Consider the following 19838-nt stretch of genomic DNA (forward strand, 5'->3'; position numbering starts at 1 on the left):
CCAAATTGTGTCGGGCTACATGGGCGAGCTGCCTCTGGAGGAGCGACAGGTGCCGGCAGCTTGTCCCGATTATTACAATGAGGCCTGACGACCAACTTCCTTGGGCCTCCTGTTTCGGGCAGATGCTGGAACCGTGCCAACAGTTAAGCATCTTAAAATGGGCCACAACAAATTTAGCTGCCTAGGTTCTCTATTATGAAAGGTTTGTGACAAAAGAAACCTCTGCTCTCCCAAAACTTGGAGCTGCAATTGACTGAGCATCAGCACCCACTTTACAGCTCTTTATTCTACGGTGAAATCCCACCTTAAGCTTCACACTCTTGAGCAGAGGGTTTGGAGCTGAGGCTGAGACCATAGGCCCGAGTGGGAATGCACATATCAGCACGTCTGAGTCACAATTATTTACCCAAATAAACAGGCATGAGACAGATTTTTATTTATGAAAGCAACTGTATTGTTGATTTTTTTTTAAATCCAGCGAAGACCAACACTTAATGAATCAGAATGCATACAGTCAGAGCTCATAATAACAACACCTGCATTCTGGTATCTGTTCTTTGTCAGATGCTGACTGCCCTGCCGTGTATGTCCAGTGTTTTTGTGTTTCTATTTCAGTTTTTCAGCATTGGCAGGTTTTGTTTTTTTACGCCATTGTCAGGTGTTCCCTGATCCTGGCTAAAGCTCGGCTAACGTCACTAAAGAGGGCCAAGTTTCAATGAGGCAAGAACCGGATGGGAAGAGCTATTTCCCAGTCAGTCACCATGAGGTTGTAGCTCTGGGCTTTGACAGTATTTGCCTGTTTCTGTGTTAAAAAGTAGCTTCAGATGAAAGGCAAGGCTGCAGAACTGATCCCCATTTCTCAGGCCACTGGTTCACAGTGACTGAATTAAATGAAATTCTGTTTTATTATTTAAAAGGTTTTCAGGATTTTTTTACCAGTGATCTGGGGTTCAGATTCTGCAAGTTCATCTGTTTACTGCTAGGCTTAGAGGCTTCAAGTCACTGAATAAGTCGAATTTGGTTACGGGGATCATGTTCCAGGATACCATCCATTTTTCTGTGAAATACACAAATCATTTCTGAAATGTGGGATGATATTTACCTTTTCTGATCTCCAGAGTAAAAATCTGCTGCTCTCGTTAGTCCAGTGACAATGTACAATGTTGAGGTAATAATGTCGTAACATCAAACTGAGTGTGTACGATTGCCCATCGTTCTCTAATGTAATACAGGTTACAAGTGCTATACATTCACTGAATGTACACATCAACAGCTGTAATAATTAACAAAAAAAGTAATTCAAGTGTTGTTTATACTCAGGGCTCCACACTAAAAGTAGGGGTTTAAGATCCTACTAAAAAGCACCATCATTTGTAGAGAAATTTAACAACCTGTTTCATCAATATACCAGTTAGAAAAAAATCAAAACATGAATGGGATTCATGCGAAAGTACAAAGAAGCACAATTAAAACATCATCAGCACTAGGCAGCTGCACTTAACTCAAGTTACCAAAAGAACCACAAAGAAGAAAAAAAACAGTGGTTAAGAACATAATGCCGTAGGATACATTTGAAACAATCAGCTCCTAAAGGACCCCCGGTAAGAAAAGCTCTGTGTGCATCCTAGGAGTGTCTGGTGAGAATCGTACTGCTCCACAAAGAGCAGGAACTGACTCTTGCATTTACACCCAAAGAGCAATAGATTTGTGAAATAAATCGGGAGGAGCATTGAAGCTGCTGCTATAAATGGATCCAAGAGGCATATAGATGCATTTTGGAAGAAAGAAAAGATTGAGGGATCTGCTGAGAAGATTGGTAAATGGCATTGAGAGGTAAGGGATTGAGGGATACGAGAAAGCATATAGATGGGCGTAAGAAGATGGATATTTGGGGTTGCAGGGAAAGTGATTGTGGGATTAGGTGAGAAGGTGGGCTGTAAAGTTGAGGTTGATCCAAAAAGGGAAAGGCTTGTTGGACAAAATGGCCTCTTCCTATTCATAAAAAAATGTTATATTCGTATGATTCCCATCGCTTTGTACTCTACAGGCACTAAATCAAGAGGTATATGGTGTCACAAAAATACATTTACAATAGTTTATTGTTTATACACAGGAATCACACACTGCAACTCTTCAAGCCCATCAGTGTGTGGTTTCAACTTCCTGTAGGTTCTGGTTAGCTTATTCTTGTGTTCTCCCTCATCTCATCACTCCTGCATTTCGTTACAAGACACAATCCTAAGCATTCACTGCTAGCCCAAGAAGAGGTATTGAAGTAAAATAATTAAAAAAACAAGCTAAGCACAAAAACAAGCTAAAATCTGTACAAGTAATACAAGTATGACAATACATTTTAATAACCATAGGGCTGTATTAATAACCAAAAGGAAACAGAAATCATTATAATTCCTTTAAAAGAGCACCAGGCTGCTAGCATAGATTGTGCCACAAGTTTCAATGCATCAATTCAGCGTCAAAAGGGATGGCACTCAGCTCCACCAACAAATGGGTATCATTTGCTTCAAACATCAGAAGCCAACAGAAATGTGTATAAAAAGTCAGAGGATATAATCTCATAGTGCCACACGCTATAAGAGGACGCTACCTTTCAAACATAAATAACTCATTCAAATGTAAAGCTCATACGTTTATTCCTTCCACTTGCAGTTGCCAGATGCACCTCGACAAGAGTTTTACAGTTTTCCCTCCTCAAGTCCCAACTTGTGGGGAAAAAAATTAAACAGTCATTTCCTGATGCTGCTCCAAGTGTTTATGCGATGAGACAAGGCACTGTGGGATAAGGCACTGAGATTTTTCTCTTTTTTAAACCAGTCTTTGTACAAGACACAGTCGCAGTGACTGCTCCCGGCACCGTTAGACCTCCGAGCTGTCGCTGTTGTAGCTTTGCCCCGTGGTCACTGTCTCATTGCTGCCAGAACGCTTCTCGTTCGACGACTGCTTCCCACTGACAGGGCGGTTCCTGCGTTTCAACAACAGGAAGATTATGGCGGCCATGCAGGCTAAGAGCAGCAGACCTCCGGCTCCGCCCACCATGGAGAGGATGCTGCCTTCAGACTCCCTGCTGCTGGTGGGCAGATGTGGCTTCTGGTACTGCTCACCGCTGGGCAGGTAGTCCTTCTGTGTGATGATGATTTTATTGGCACGGTCCAGTGCTATGTGCTGGATATTAGTGCCTCTGCTATTCTCTGCTCCAATGTCCTGGGTAACATCAGGTTCCTTTGGTGCTGATCGGCGGCTGCGACTGAATCCCACACTGTTGGAAACGCTTCCCGTGGAGGATATTGAATGGTGCAGAAATTCCAAGCTTCTCTTGCCGATTCCTCTATTGGCATTCTCTTTGGAACGGACTGTGTAAATAACATGGATGTACCACTCTCGGCCAGCAGCCACCTGGACGAGGATTACAAAAGCAGAGTTTGATTGGGTAAAGCTCCTTTATTTGTGCTGTAAATTGAGTGAAGTTAGATGTACTATAACCATTTATAAAATATGTCCTAAGCATTGGGGAAATAGAACATAAGACGTAGGAGCAGGAGTAGGACATTTGGCCCCTCGAGCCTGCTCTGCCATTCAATAAGATCTTGGCTGATCTGATCTTGGCCTCAACTCCACTTCCCTGCCCGCTCCCCATAACCCTTGACTCCCTTATCATTCAAAAATCTGTCTATCTCCACCTTAAATATATTCAATGACCCAGCCTCCACAGCTCTCTGGGGAAGAGAATTCCAAAGATTCACGACCCTCAGAGAAAAAATCCTCCTAATTTCCGATTTAAAAGGGTGCCCCCTTATTCTGAAATTATAGAGTCGAGATTCCCCCACGAGGGGAAACATCCTCTCTGCATCTACCCTGTCAAGCCCCTTCAGAATCTTATATGTTTCAATAAGATCCCCTCTCATTCTTCTAAACTCCAATGAGTATAGGCCCAACCTGCTCAACCTGTCTTCATAAGACAACCCCTTCATCTCTGGAATCAACCTCGTGAACCTTCTCTGAACTGCCTCCAATGCAAGTATATCCTTCTTTAAATAAGGAGACCAAAACTGTACGCAGTACTCCAGGTGTGGTCTCACCTGGAATGTAAACTTTGACCAAGAAACAGCTACTTTAGACCTGAACCCTGGGCATAGACATTTTCAATTTTGACGGAGCGTAAAACAGGCAGGAGCAGGTTGATCAGCTTTTACGTACCCCACCCTGAAAATCAGAGCGGGTGTATAACGGGCGGCCGTTTTATACCCTCGCCGAAGTTGAAAGTTCTGACCCCCATGTCTTCCAAGATTTTTTTCATCATAAACTCTACCAACTCATTTCATCTCTTGCAGGGAGCTTCTGCAAGGATTCTCCCTACTGCCTACAGAATTAGTTAAATAAAGCTCCCAGAGATTCTATCTAATCTTAAATCGACATCATTAATTCTTGACAGGTTGCTTTCCATGGTTTCAGCAGCTTATCAAACACTGCGTTCCATACAGCATTCCATCATCTCTATCTGTACCTACTCTCAGTTTCAATACAGATACTTCCCCAACTGTTCTTTAAAGAAGTTGCTCACGCAGCATCAATTGCTGGGGGTCGATTCCACATGCTCGCTACACTGTGGGGTAAAAATCCTGCCAATCTCTAGTTTCAATTGACGCCTGTCAATTTTGTTACTTGTGTCCTCTACCTCAGCCTTTCGAAGATCTGAATTACATCTCCTCTCCATCTTCTTCACTCTAGTAAGAACACGTTCAGTTCTTTGAATGTTCTTACAGCCCTACATTCTTATCCTTTTCTGAATCCTCTTGGGAACATCAGTGTTCTGTTGAAGGTAGGTGTCTAAATCTAAAACAGTGTAAAACGCACACCTGGGTCACCTGAGGTCTGATCGCTGGCCGTAGCACTGCTGTGTTGCAGGTTATCAGGCTGGGACATATGGCCTGGGTCACCTGAGGTCTGATCGCTGGCCGTAGCACTGCTGTGTTGCAGGTTATCAGACTGGGACATACGGCCTGGGTCACCTGAGGTCTGATCGCTGGCCGTAGCACTGCTGTGTTGCAGGTTATCAGGCTGGGACATACGGCCTGGGTCACCTGAGGTCTGATCGCTGGCCGTAGCACTGCTGTGTTGCAGGTTATCAGGCTGGGACATACGGCCTGGTGTCACTTGAAGTGCTTTTTCTAGATTAGGTAAGCTTGAGTGGATGTTTTCAGCGAATGGTCAATAATCACAGCCAAATCTTTAACCTCCTTTACGAATGGACAGTGCATCAAATTAACAGCTTTTATAAATCACCTACCTGAACCTAAACCGGTTTAGCACTGCACAGGTATGCCAAGGCAGGTTTTATGATTGCTCTGGATTTGTTACTGCGAATTATCTGTCAATGACTGCTGCACCGACAGAACATATTTGCATCAGGAAATATAGGCCTAGAAATTCGGTGGGCTGCGCCACCAGTTAGCACCTAAAGAGGGCACTCAGTGGCTTTAGCGCCACTGGCCACGCCTCCCGCGATATTTAGCGGGGCGCTAATGGCGGTGTTAGCCTGTAGCGCTGCGCCGCCACCGATGACGTCATCAGTGTGCGCAGCGCCCCACTACCGCCCCGATCGCTATGTTTGGTCGCGTCCGCCTCTGTAACGCCGGTCGCAAATCGCGCCCGGTTCACGGGGCCTACCTGTGGCGGTAGTGGCGCAAATTAAGGTGGAGGTGTGGGGTGGCCATTTTTTCCGGTGTCCGCCTGCCAGCACCTCCGTCCCCGGCCTCCTGATCCCCCCCCCCCGGGCAGTGCCGGCTGTGTCCCGAGAGCCCGGCACTTCTCCTCGGTGCCGGGCTCTTTTGCTGGCACTCGCGATCGGTCATTGCGCTGGTGCAGGCCCCTCCCCCTTAAGAAGGGGAGGAAGGCCTGCAGTACCGCAGCGCGCCGTGCCGCAGCGTGTGGCGCTGCAGCACGTTGCGCTGCGATATTCAGTTTCAGTGCCCCAAGAGGGACGCGGGGCGCCTCGAGCAGCGTCCCACGTCCCTCTTGGGGCACTCAAACTGAATTTCCGGCGGGCGCAACGGCTCCATTCACAGCGGTAATTCCGGCGCCCAGGCGAGCTTGGCGCCCCGTTTGGGGCCCCACCGAATTTCTAGGCCATAGTATTATTTGAAATACAATGTTTTTTCCTGTGCAGATAGAAACATAGAAAAATAGGAGCAGGACTAGGCCATTTGGCCCTTCGAGCCTGCTCCGCCATTCAATATGATCATGGCTGATCCTCTATCTCAATACCATATTCCCGCTCTCTCCCCATACCCCTTGATGCCTTTTGTGTCTAGAAATCTATCTATCTCCTTCTTAAATATATTCAGTGACTTGGCCTCCACAGCCTTCTGTGGTAGAGAATTCCACAGGTTCACCACCCTCTGAGTGAAGAAATCTCTCCTCATCTCAGTCCTAAATGTCTTACCCCATATCCTGAGACTGTGACCCCTTGTTCTAGACCCCCCAGCCAGGGGAAACATCCTCCCTGCATCTAGTCTATCTAGCCTGTCATAATTTTATATGTTTCAATGAATTCCCCTCTCATTCTTCTAAACTCTAGGGCCTAGAAATTGAGTGCCCTTAGCGCCGATTTTGCGGCGCTAGAGGGCCTAGCGCTGCATTTGGCGCCGGCGCCGAAATTGCCTGGGGCCCTTACGCCGCGGTAGACCGGTAGCGCTGCGCCGGCACCGATGACGTCATCGGTGTGCGCAGCGTCCCGGTTGCCATGCCGACGGGCCCCAGCGCCGAAATTCAGTTGCGGCCGCCTCGCCCGTGACAGCCGCAACTAAGACTCTGGCAACAGAGTCTTACGAGTCTTTGCGCCGGCGCATTAAAGGCCCCGCGGCGGCCGGCCGCTTTCCCGCCGGCCGCCTGGCCGCAGCTCCCTCCCCGGACTTCCCCCCGCCCCCCCCCCGGAACAGAAGCAAGCCCGGCACTTGTCCGAGGTGCCGGGCTCATTTTTTAAAAGATTTTCGCGGGCCGCGATCGGGTGCAGGCAGCTCCTCCTTAAGGGAAGGAGGAGGCCTGCACTTCCCGAGCCTGCCGCACCGCATCGGGTGCCGCAGCGCCGGAATTGCGGCGCGAAACGGCAGTTAGCGCCGATGTACCGCCGCAAAGACCCTTCAGTAGCGCCGGCAGCCGTTTGGGCGCGGCACTGCTGAATTTTTGGCGCGCGCAGGGGGACTTAGCGCCGGCACTAACTTCCGGCGCTAAAGCCCTGGCTAAGCCAAAACTCAATTTCTAGGCCTAGATGTTATACTATTTATATTTTGTCCTCTTCCTCTTTGTAATTTCCCTGGTCTCCACTAATCCTGTTGTGAAACTGGCCATTTGAGAGCAGCTTCAATGATGTCTTCACCGTTCGACATCTCTCTGCGCAGCGACTCAGTGGGGGTAATTTTACCATAAAAAAAGGGGTGGGTTTGGAGCGTGGGGTTAGTTAAATTGTTAAAAATCAGAATCCCGACCTTAGCCTATCCACTTCCAGTTTTAACAGAGGCGAGACGGGGGCGGGCTGCCAACCCATTGCCAGCAGGGACGGCAATTTAAATATTACAATGAGGCTGGTAGCCTCTTTTTTTAACCACCATTTTGTTTTTAACTGCAGCTGGCGGATAGCTAACATAATAGCGATATTTAAGAAGGGGGATAGAACATGTCCAGGGAATTATAGACCAGTCAGCTTAACATCGGTGGTAGGAAAAATAATGGAATTCCCTACTAAAGGATAAAATTAAAGAGCATCTAGAAACCAAAAATATAATAATGAATAGTCAACATGGATTTCAAAAGGGAAAGTCTTGCTTGATCAACCTTATTGGATTTTTGGAAGAGGTAACAGAGAGAGTGGACAATGGTAATGCAGTAGATATAATTTATCTGGATTTTCAAAAGGCCTTTGATGAGGTACCCCATAATAGACTGATGAACAAGGTCAGAGAATGCGGAGTCAGCAGACCAGTAGCTGGATTGCTGGCTGGCTTCAGAACAGAAAGCAGAGAGTAGGAGTAAAGGGTAACTATTCACAGTGGCAGAAGGTGGGTAGTGGTGTTCCCCAAGGATCAATGCTGGGACCACTGCTGTTCACAATTTACATTAACGATTTAGACTTAGGAGTCAAAAACACAATTTCTAAATTTGCGGATGATACCAAATTGGGGGGGGGCAGTCAATACCGAGGAGGACTGCAACAAGTTACAGGAGGACATTAATAAACTTGCAGAATGGGCATATAATTGGCAAATAAAGTTCAACACAGATATACACTCAGGGATATATCTGTTTATACACTGTATGGATAGATCTGCGTTTATGTGTTAAACCATAAATGTTTTTCGATGCTTTGGCAACATAAGATGTACCTTGTCATGCCAATAAAGCGATTTGAATTTGAATTTGAATTAAATGTGAGGTATTACATTTTGGTTGGTAGGAAGAATAGGGAGGTCACTTATCACTTGGAGGGTGTGAGTCTAGGTGGGGTAGAGAAACAAAGGGATCTAGGAGTACAAATACACAAATTACTAAAAGTTGCAACGCAGGTTAGCAAGGACATAAAAAAAGCAAACTAAGCACTAGGGTTTATTTCTAGAGGGATAGAATTGAAAAGTAGGGAAGTTATGCTAAACCTGTATCGAACCTTGGTGAGACCACACTTCGAGTACTGCGTACAGTTCTGGTCGCCATATTATAAAAAGGATATAGAGGCACTGGAGAGGGTGCAGAGAAGATTTACAAGGATGATACCAGAAATGTGAGGGTATACATATCAGGAAAGGATGAACAGGCTGGGTCTCTTTTCTCTTGAAAAAAGGCTGAGGGGTGACCTAATAGAAGTCTTTAAAATTATGAAAAATTTTGATAGAGTAGATACAGAGAGAATGTTTCCATCAATATAAGATAGTCACCAAGAAATCTAATAGGGAATTTAGAAGAAACTTCTTTACCCAAAGAGTGGTGAGAATGTGGAACTCGGTATAACAGGGAGAGGTTGAAGCGAACAGTATAGATGCATTTAAGGGGAGGCTAGACAAGCATATGAGGGAGAAGGGAATAGAGAGTTATGCTGATAGATTTAGATGAGGAAAGACGGGAGGAGGCTCGAGTGGAGAATAAACTCTGGCATGGACTGGTTGGGCCGTATGGCCTGTTTCTGTACCGTATATCCTATGTAATCCTATGTAGCTGGTCAGGTTTTGCACACTTCATAAAACCCGGCAGTTACAGCAAGGTGAGGACTGCTGCATCCAAGAGGTAAGTGTCTTTATATCTACCTCCTAGATCCAGCGTCCCTGCCTAGCCCACCCGCCACGATCGGAGGCACCCTCTGATCGCCTTCCTGGACCCACCCCCCGCCCCCCCCCACCAATGATCCTGAGGCCGGCCATGATCCTCCAGTGGCCGCCCCGGGTCTTCTCTTCCCTCCCCACCGATGAGCCTAAGGCTGGCGATGATCCTCCGGTGGCTGGCCACAATCTTCACATCCCCCCCCACCGATGAGCCCGAGGCCAGCTCCCATCTTCCTCCCACCCTCCCCGATCCCCCGGAGGCCCCGATCTTCCTTCTACCCACTGGAGGCCGGCACCGGCCCCCACCTGATCCCTCCCTCCCTCCTCTGTGCAGCCTAGTGCTACAGGTCTACCTGCCTGGAGCCAGCCAGCCTCTCCATCTGGCTGGCTGTGGGTGGGAAACAGAGACTTCAGATGCAAATCAGGCCCTGCTGTGAAAGTCAGCAGGGCCTGCAGGAAACTCGTTCTCACGGGTTTCCTGCCCGCATTGGAGTTCCCTCCCTGCCCCCACCCCGCCTTCCCCATGAAAATCCAGCCCAGTGTGTGGGGGATAGAAGGAGCAAACTTGCACTCCTCCATGTCACAGCACAGCACACCATTGCTTCCAACATGTTGCATCATTGCAAAGTTCCTTCAATTGTTCTTTTTTGCAAGATGCATTTTAAGGGATACGAACAGTACAAAACAGGAAAAGAGGACCATTTCTATTGGGACAAACTGGAATAACTTGCCAATATAAACCATTACAAATTGTCTCACCCCTTATTCTTAACAAATTCCATTCAACAAGATAAAAGAAAACAAGAGCCCAGCAGGAATGCGGGCGCTAATGTCCAACACTCACCTGGAAAAGTGCAGCAGAAGCAAGGCTGAAACCATCAGACCCTGGCTGCTTCACAAGTGGTAATGCATCTGGCACATCAATAGCCAGCTTGGCATCAAAGTGAACATTACCAAAGACTGGGGCTTGGGACTCGGGCTGAGCTTTGTCCTGAGGAGAAAAGCATAATTTGTGTTGGTGTATAGCTAATCTGTGAATAAGCAACTTGAATTACATTTCCATTCTTCTTCCCTATAGCTGACAGAATCCAACATACCAGAATCTTGAACCTGTACAATAAAGATGAGGAGTCAGCCAGACAGCCAAATTCATTATTTGTTGGACTGTATTTGGGAACGTATCCATCCGCACCGGTGCACAGGAAAACCTTCTCAATGTTGCAAATGAAAGAATCTCCCAAGTTCTGGACTGGGTCCACCATAACTCGTCCATAGATGAGAGAACCTGAATAGAAAGGACACAGAAGACATTAGGATGAAAATAAAATATCTGTCGATGCTTACAGCACACAAGGAGACCATTCAGCCCGTTGTGTCTGTGCCGGCTTGCTGCTAGAGCAATCCAAAACTAATCCTGCTGCCCTGCTCTCTCCCCACAGCACTGTATCTCATTCCTGATATTATCCTTTGCACAGGGAATGGTTGAGACCGAGACTATTGCCTCTTTTAGAAAGTAAGTTCAATAAAAAATTGAATCCAAGGTAGATACATATTATATAAAGATATCCACTGCTTTAATGTGCTTTCTATAATAGGTGTCCAAAACCGCACACAGTGCTCTAACGGTGGAGAAACCATTGTCTTGTACAACTTTATTCGGACCTCACTGCTCAGTTGTATGAGTATTTTAAGACATCCTTTACAGGAGAGAAGGGAAAAGAGAAGAGAATATTGGACAATACAGGCTGTAGTAAAATAACTTACAACTTAAGGGGAATCCCTTTAAAAACCCCAGTCTGGTGAACCACCAGTTAGACTTGAGTAACGTGGCCTCACTTTGGTGGTGCCAGGTCTGTTTTACCTGGGTTAATCTTGTCATATGTGAATGCTAACTATTTTCTGGATTAAATCCGTCTCCTCCCATCCCCAGCAAAAAAAAGAAAAATATTTTGATTCAGTTTACACCGCTGGATGTCTAGGGGCTGCTGAGGAACAGAACATGCAGTTGATGATATTGAAGCACCGAGCCCCTTCCAACATGAAGGTGGATATAGATTCAAATCTCTGCCATCTGGCATCTCACACCAGCTGCAATGTTACGATTAAAATGGAGCTTATTAGGGTTTCACTGTAACATGTTAGTTGGAACACTGATACTGCTATCCTCCTGGATTCTCTGTTATTGAGTGCGGATCCCTTTTACATGAGGTAACACTCCCTCTATTTTTAGATATTTTCTCCCAATCCTGGCCTACCCTCATTGCATGTAAAGTGAGAATGACGGACCTACTTTTGTTAAAGCAGTTCTGAATCATCTCCGGGTCTAAATTGGGGCATTGGTTGCTCGTTCTCCCTTCAATTTACTTTTTCTAACTCTTCTGGACCAGCAAGGCATTGTTTGGGAAATCTGCACCCCAACATTCCATACTATAGACTACCGAACTCTGTGCTTTCCAAATCTCTCTCACTGCTGTAACCATCCAACACGGTACAATGTAGGATCTCCATGAAAACATGTTTTATTACCTGCTTTGTTTGCAGAGGGCATAACCATCAAACTGAGGAGTTCCGGCATTATCAGTCATGAAAATAAGATCTAATCTGTTCAGTTACAAAAGGACATCAAACGTACAGGACAAATCAGGTCTGCATGGATGAGTCTGCTACAGTGGCTTGCACTGTAAACACTATAACCCTGTACCAGTACATTAATCAGAAACAAACACCTCTTCCCTGACAGTGCCAATCGTGTGCGCGTGTGTGTAGAGAGGTCCAACTCCAACTCATTATGGTGGTCTCACTAGATATGTAGCATGTGCCAGCAAACCTTCTGAAAATGCAACATCCGTTCCTTCTCCAAATCCCATTGAGCCATCAGATAGCCAAAGCTCTCTCTTGGACAGTAGGACCATCTGGGTGTTCAGGCTAAACTCAGCAGCCACTGGGTCGCTCACCTATTAAAAAGAATAGAGCAGCAAGCAGAAGCGATTAGGTCCTGCCATGGTTATATTATATCTTATTATATCATATTAATTATTTTAATTAATGATATTATAATAATATTATATGAATATATTATATGAATATATTACATTATAATTATATATTATTTTAATATTATATTATACACTAAAGAAACTACATACAAAAGTCTGTAAGTATTCTATCACACCTGCTGGAATCGAATATCCAGATCGAATGTAATGGGTTCTCGCGGATTGCAGACAATTGGCAGATTGTACTCCTGGTTCGGTGCTGAACTGCACGGGATAAGCTTCACTGTATATGTACCTGAGTAGTCCCGGACCTGGAGGGAAACAAGGAGAAAGAGACACATGGATGGTGAGAATAATAAAGGTGAATGCTGGAAGCGCCAAGCTCTTTTACACTAGTTCAAATACACGTTTAGTGTAGAATTTTAAATGATTACTGCGGCTGCAACTTGTGTTGGTGTTTTACTGTAGAATAGCAGAAGTGAAAACCCTGGAATCATTTAAGAAACAATCAGATACAGCAATGGACTATGGGGTCTTTCTGGATGGATGGCCTTCCTCCTCTAAGTATTTTGTGATATTGAACCTTGAGGACTATGCCTGCAAGTCCCAGCTTTGACATCCTTGGCTCAGTGGTAGCACTCTCACCTCTGAGTCAGAATGTCATGGGTTCACCTGCACTTCAGAGACTTGAGTGCATAATCTAGGCTGACAGTCCAGTGCAGTACTGAGGGAGTGCTGCACTGTTGGAGGTGCCGTCTTTCAGATGAGATGTTAAAACGAGGCCCCATCTGCCCTCTAAGGTGGATGTAAAAGATCACTATGGCACTGTTCGAAGAAGAGCAGGGGAGTTCTCCCTGGTGTTCTTGCAAATATTTATCTCTCAATCAGCAGCACTAAAACAGATTATCTGATTATTTATCTCATTGCTGTTTGTGGGACTTTATGCACAATTTGTCTGCCATGTTTTCCTACATTGCAACAATGACTACACTTCATTGGCTGTGAAGTACTTTAGGATATCCTGAAGACATGAAATGCCTTAGTTACATGCCAGTTCTGTCTTCAATTGAATTTCAACCTCACTGCTTTTATTGGGAGAACTTTACCAATTCTTGAGCCAGCCACTAGATGGGGCACTTCCTTTAAGCAGTCGGACTATTCACTAAGGCCCACGGAGTTGTGAGTTTCACAGAAAAATGAATGCAATCACAGGTTATGATCCCTGAAAGACCAGCAAAAATCCCACAAAATCCTGAAATCTCTTTACTTAGAATGGAATGTGACTTATTCAGTGACTATGAACCAATGAGAAGAATTATGGAATGCAATCCCCAAAACATCAGTAAAAATCCCATAATCTCATGTAATGAGAAGTGGAATTTGACATGCTCAATCTCCGTAAAACAGTGGCCCTGTCAATTGCACCCTGAAGGCCATCACCTGCAGCAGTGTCTGATGCTTGTAAACTGACACAACAATAACATCTTGCATTATATAGCGCCTTTAATGTCGAAAAACATTTTAAGGCACTTCACAGAGGCATAAGAAAAGAAATGAATGCCAAGTCAAAGAAGAAAAGTGCGGGGCTTATGCAATTTAAGGCACAGCCACCAAGGATGCAGTGAAGGGAGGGGGGATGTACAAGACCCAAGTCAGAAAAGCAAAGAATTTGCTGGGGGGAATGGGTGATTTAAGCACAAAGATGAGAATTTTAAATTTGAGGCATTGAGCATGGGCTGTGACGTAAGGAAGTTGTCGGCAGCCTGCCCTCCATGAAGGCAGCAACAGAGTGAGGAGAACGTAAGGGAGTCAGGGTGTGGGGAATGATAAGCCAATGATGAGAGTTTTCCTAAATCAAGGTAATGAACTTACAGCAAAGTCAGAGATGAAACTCCACTGCTGTGTTGGCTGGTTGTAGGTTGGCTCACTGCGCACGAGGCTGAGAGTAAAAGTGAGGCCAGGGTGATCAGCAGACATTACCATCGAAGTCAGCGAGGTACCTGGAACACAAAGCAGCAGAGATATTACTTCAGTCTCCACCAGTAAAGTGTAGAAGCAAGTGTAAAGATAAGTGCATGTGCATATGAAACTTAAGTAGGACAGGGCAGGATTAAGGATCAGTTTCTTTCCCCTTGTCCCTTTTTTCAGTAATGAATACAAGTATCAGTACAGACAAGACTTGGTTACTGGCAACTGTTTCTGCAGCTGTTACAGGAAGTCAAATGGAGGATTTGTTTCATACTTAGGTGTCAGCAAAGTGCTTGTTATCCAGACCCAGCTTACATTTTTACGCATCCTCCATTATAAGCAACTTTAACAAATACATTATTTGTGTCCATAAAACACATCATGGCCAAGATCTTCCTTTATGTGACTGACATCATCAAATTAAAGGATCGGTTTGAAAGGGGTTCGTTCTCACATGGGTTTGGATCTGAGCATTTCCCGGCTGCCAGCCACACTGAAACAAGCGGTCAGCATCTTGCGCGATCTAACTGAACCATGTGTTAATTTGCTTATGGGATCACCAGCACATGTCTGTGTAGGGGATTTACCAGTAAAATCTACAAAAAGAAATTCTGTTATTTACCTGAGTGAGACATGACAAACTGGCCTCTGAATCGGACCTCCGTCTTGAAATTTACCACGAGTCGCCCTTCTTCATTGATCCTCATGCTGGTTGGATACAAGGCACCTGCACAAAGTAGTCAAAACAATCCAGTTCCTCATTCAAAATTTCCAGATATTAGGGAGCTATATCACACAATCATATTAAAGTAATAATTGAATGAGTCTGTATTCCACTAAGGAACTGTGGCTAGCCTGAAGGATTATTAATCAAGTGCTTTATTCAGTTCCCTGGAACAATACAGGCAGAATCCATGAATGCTTTAGATGACAGTTTCTGTTACTGTTGGGGCCACTGTCTTGTTTTTCTTGCCTTTTACAGCTTTTGAAAAGCACAGCCTGGGCTCAAATGGATAATTGCTTTGCTGCTGCTCGCACACTAGCTGAGCCGAGGTCCTCTCTCCTCTGTACTTATCTTTGTTGAAGTGGTCTATTGTCTGACACTCCAGAGATTGTCTCATGACAGTAGCTCCAGTCAATTAGTTTGAAGGTACAATGTGAAACAACAACAACAACAATTTGTATTCATATAGCGCCTTTAACGTAGTAAAACGTCCCACGGCGCTGCACAGGGGTATTATAAGATGAAAAATTTGACACCGAGCCACCTAAGGATAAATTAGGGCAGGTGACCAAAAGCTTGGTCAAAGAAGTAGGTTTTCAGGAGCGTCTTAAAAGAGGAAAGAGAGGTAGCGAGGCAGAGAGGTTTAGGCAGGGAATTCCAGAGCTTAGGGCCTAGGCAACAGAAGGCACGGCCACCGATGGTTGAGCGATTATAATCAGGGATGCTCAGGAGGGCAGAATTAGAGGAGCGCAGATATCTCGAGGGGTTGTGGGGCTGAAGGAGATTATAGGCATAGGAAGGGGCGAGGCCATGGAGGGATTTGAAAACAAGGATGAGAATTTTGAAATCGAGGCGTTGCTTAACCAGGAGCCAATGCAGGTCAGCGAGCACAGGGGTGATGGGCGAACGGGACTTGGTGCGAGTTAGGACACGGGCAGCCATGTTTTGGATGACCTCAAGTTTATGTAGGGTGGAATGTGGGAGGCCAGCCAGGAGTGGGTTGGAATAGTCAAGACTAGAGGTAACAAAGGCATGGACGAGGATTTCAGCAGCGGATGAGCTGAGGCAAGGGCGGAGACGGGCGATGTTACGGAGGTGGAAATCAACGGTCTTTGTTATGCTTTCGGGGTCAAATATGACACCAAGGTTACGAACAGTGTGGTTCAGCCTCAGACAGATGTTAGGGAGAGGGATGGAGTCAGTGGCTAGGGATCGGAGTTTGTGGCGGGGACCGAAAACAATGGCTTCGGTCTTCCCAATATTTAATTGGAGAAAATTTCTGCTCATCCAGAACTGTACGTCGGACAAGCAGTCTGACAATTTAGAGACCGTGGAGGGGTCGAGAGAAGAGGTAATGAGGTAGAGCTGTGTGTCATCAGCGTACATGTGGAAACTGACGCTGTGTTTTCGGATGATGTCACCAAGGGGCAGCATGTAGATGATAAATAGGAGGGGGCCAATTAGAGTAACTAGAGTCTTGTATATACACAACTTACAAAGTGGCAGACCCCAAAATTCCAAATGCATGTCTCTATTTCAGTCTTGAACACTCTCTGAATACAATGATGGACAAGTGAGATTTCCTATTCAGCTTAGCTGGACGGAATGTTCTTGTGAGAGAGATACCCGTATTCTAAAAATGAACATCGTCGCTGGGTCCAAATCCTGGAACTCCCTCCCTAACAACACTGTGGGAGTCCCTTCACCACACGGGCTGCAGCGGTTCAAGAAGGTGGCTCACCACCACCTTCTCAAGGGCAATTAGGGATGGGCAATAAATGCTGGCCTTGCCAGCAATACTCACGTCCCGAGAATGAAGAAAAGAAAATTAAAGGGCACTGACTGCAGTTAAATGAAACTGCCAAATCTAAACAGGACATATGAAGGATGGGATAGAACTGTTTGTGGAAGGGAGGCCAGATATCACCTATAATTAATAAGGCAGAAATAACAATTGGAACTGCTCTCGTATGAAATGCATCTCTGCGTTATTTTAACGCAGACATTAACCTGTTTAAACTTAATTCCATTACTCTTGGAACCTTATTAGGCATAAGTTTCTAATTGAATATGTTTAAAGAAAGATATTAAATGTTCAGGATCATATCTACCTTACTATGGCTCCAATAATAATGCCAGACTTTCAAAGACAACTTACTGTTAAACTTTTACTCTTTGTCCTTCTCTATACTGTTGATATTTCCCTCCTCTTATGTTAATAATAAAACTTGCAGCATATTCCAAAGCATGAAGTCAGAAATTGAAAACCATCTATCTAACCTATTCTTAAATGTTAGGGAGAGGGATGGAGGTCTTTGCTTAAATCATTGACTCCGATAGGGCATTCCACAGCCTCACTAGCCTCTGTGTAAAAAAGTTTCTCTTGCTCTTTGTCCTAAATCTCGTACATGTAATCTTATATCAAGATCAAAGTGACTGCCTGAAAACCCTAGCCCTTTAGACTTGCTTATTCGCATTTATCAATATGCACTAGAGACTGATTTTTTTGGATGGGGTGGGGAGTGTTTTTAGGCAGGTGGTTAGATTACAGCTCTATGCAAGAATGATTGTACTGGTGTAATGCCGCTAGCCGTTTATCAACACACCCCCCACAGGAGGTCAAGGGGCATTTTATGCAAATCAGGGACAGGCTGGTGATGATCGTGATTTCTTTGCTGAAATGAGAAGCAGCGTTTGAGACAACTCAAAGCTGCCCAGCAATTCAATTTTACTCTTAATAAAAAAAATTCCATTCCATACCCCAGTAATTGGTTAGAATCTTTCCCTCAGTAGGGCGAGACTTCAGCGTGTCAAAAAACAGAAACTCCAGGGTGGGACCTGTTCAACTTTTGTTTTTGGTTTGATGATTGTGTCTTATATTTCAATATTGGCTGCATGTCCTTTCTTATTAAGTGTTTCGGTACCAGTTTGTTTTAATATATATAGGCATTAAAAACTTAGCTACCCCCAGCCAAGAAATAGCTGGAACTGAACCATAACTCCTCTCAGCAGGCAGCACATCCCTACACCCACAAATAGCGGTCCCGGCAATACTGGAGTAGGTTCCTGGACGTAGTGTGCTTGCGAACCAAAACTATTCAGCATACGACAAGCTAACAAACAAAGTAACTGTAAGAGTTCCTCAAAGATGTTCTGAGACCGGGTACTCTGTATTCCAAGCAACTATAGAGCCAGGTTTTCTTTTCAAATACCTTGTAGCTCTGCCTCTGGGGGGCTGCCGATACCATCCTTCCACAAGATGGCGGTATCATACACAAAAGTGAGCTTCAGTTCAGACTGCAGGTCAAAGTGCTGCCAGCCGCCAACTGCGGCAGGAGAGTGGAAGACATAGGAGACGAAAAGAGGGACGCGAAGCGTGACGTACGACTGGACTAAGTTCAGGACCTGCAAGTCAAACAGCAATAAAATTAACATCTATGAAGGGAAGGGGAATGTTGAAACTCAATCCACTGAGATTCGTACTTTAATCAACTCTTCCTCAGAAATCTGCGAAATTAAAAACAATGTTTAAATCTACTTCATGGGAATACGAAGAACAAACATCAGTTGCATATAATGGCCTTAAATTTCCTCTGTGGCGCGCCCCGGAAGTTAGACCCAAGTACCTGCCCATTCTGCCAATGTTGCGTTCTACTCAAATTTCCTGCCAATCTCATTAAACTATGGCTGAATGTAAAAATGGGTGTAAATCAGCATAAACAATTGGGGCCCAAGAACAACACTGAACTCACACCATGTATTTCTCTTCTTTAAGCATGAAAGTTTCATCTCATTACGTCCAAAATTCTGCGATCTTTTAAGCCAGGTAATTGATTTGTGCCCAAGTTCCGCGTGTCTCTGGGCACAAATACAGAAGAAATTCAAGGCCATACTGCCCAAATGAAAATAACAACATTTAGCATAATAGTTTGGCAATGTTGCCAGTAGTTACTGGTTGTTGTCAACTTAGTATAAAATTCAGTCAAGCAATATTCTATTTTTCATGTCAAACATCCTTAAAAGACAAAGCTCACCAAATTTACATCCCAATCTGCTTTATGTAATCCTGCATAAAACTCAGATGAATTAAAATCAAGATATAACAGATTTCAGTCCAATCATTAATGGATATAGTGGCAATACTGAAACAGGCAGTGGCCTGGTCTATTTCCCTCTCCCCTCCCAAAAACACCTTAAACAACAGGCAGTGTACAATTCCAGACAGACCTTGTTCCAATGTGGTTCTAATGTTACAGACTGTTTATACTGGAATAGTGGGCAGATAGCTAAGTGAGCTTGAGGTCTCCTGTTCTACCACAAAATTAATTTCAGTGTTCATTAGGATCATTAGTAGATGAATTGTGAAGGAATTACTGAGCCAGCTCGGGAAAATGCAGGCTTTGATCATGCATCAATGCAAATATGACCCTCCCGATTCAATTATGTTACAAACAGAGGCTGGAAGTTAGCACTTGTCACAGTGTGTGTGTGTGTGTGTGTGTGTGTGTGTGTTGGGTCAGGTTAGAGAGATCTTCCTACATTCTGAGCCTGTCCTTTGTTTTTGAACAATCCAAGGTGAAGGGCCAAAGCCTAAAGTGCAAGGGACCACCAAGGTTGAAAGTCGTAGGAGAAGAGGAGGAAAATCAAGTAATAGTTAAGTGCAACAAACTTGAGTTTTTAAAGCATGATGGTTGTAGGGAGGGAGGGGAGGCTTAAGGAGGTAAGGAATTCCACAGATTTGAGGTTCTAGAGAAAGAATGATGTAGATTTGAGATGGTGCAATGAGTCTTGAGCTGGGAATTTCCTCCGGGGTTCTCCTGATCGGCCACC

General features: G+C 44.9%; 1 protein-coding gene across 1 annotated transcript in view; it reads right to left on the minus strand.

Moving 5' to 3' along the window:
* Positions 1–441: 441 nt before the first annotated feature.
* Positions 442–19838, minus strand: part of frem3 (Fras1 related extracellular matrix 3) — a 227161-nt gene continuing 207764 nt past the window's right edge. The window contains exons 17-24 of the mRNA XM_086011008.1: positions 18221–18413; positions 14907–15011; positions 14189–14316; positions 12493–12627; positions 12148–12274; positions 10418–10605; positions 10165–10311; positions 442–3411 (exon numbers count right to left, since the gene is read on the minus strand). Of these exons, the coding sequence (XP_085867134.1) occupies positions 2875–3411; positions 10165–10311; positions 10418–10605; positions 12148–12274; positions 12493–12627; positions 14189–14316; positions 14907–15011; positions 18221–18413 (1560 nt within the window). The 3' untranslated portion in view covers positions 442–2874. The remainder of the gene's footprint in view (positions 3412–10164; positions 10312–10417; positions 10606–12147; positions 12275–12492; positions 12628–14188; positions 14317–14906; positions 15012–18220; positions 18414–19838) is intronic.

This window comes from Somniosus microcephalus, chromosome 2 (assembly GCF_052327205.1).
Source record: "Somniosus microcephalus isolate GS21.2 chromosome 2, FLI_Smic_1.0, whole genome shotgun sequence".
NCBI classification, from domain to species: domain Eukaryota; kingdom Metazoa; phylum Chordata; class Chondrichthyes; order Squaliformes; family Somniosidae; genus Somniosus; species Somniosus microcephalus.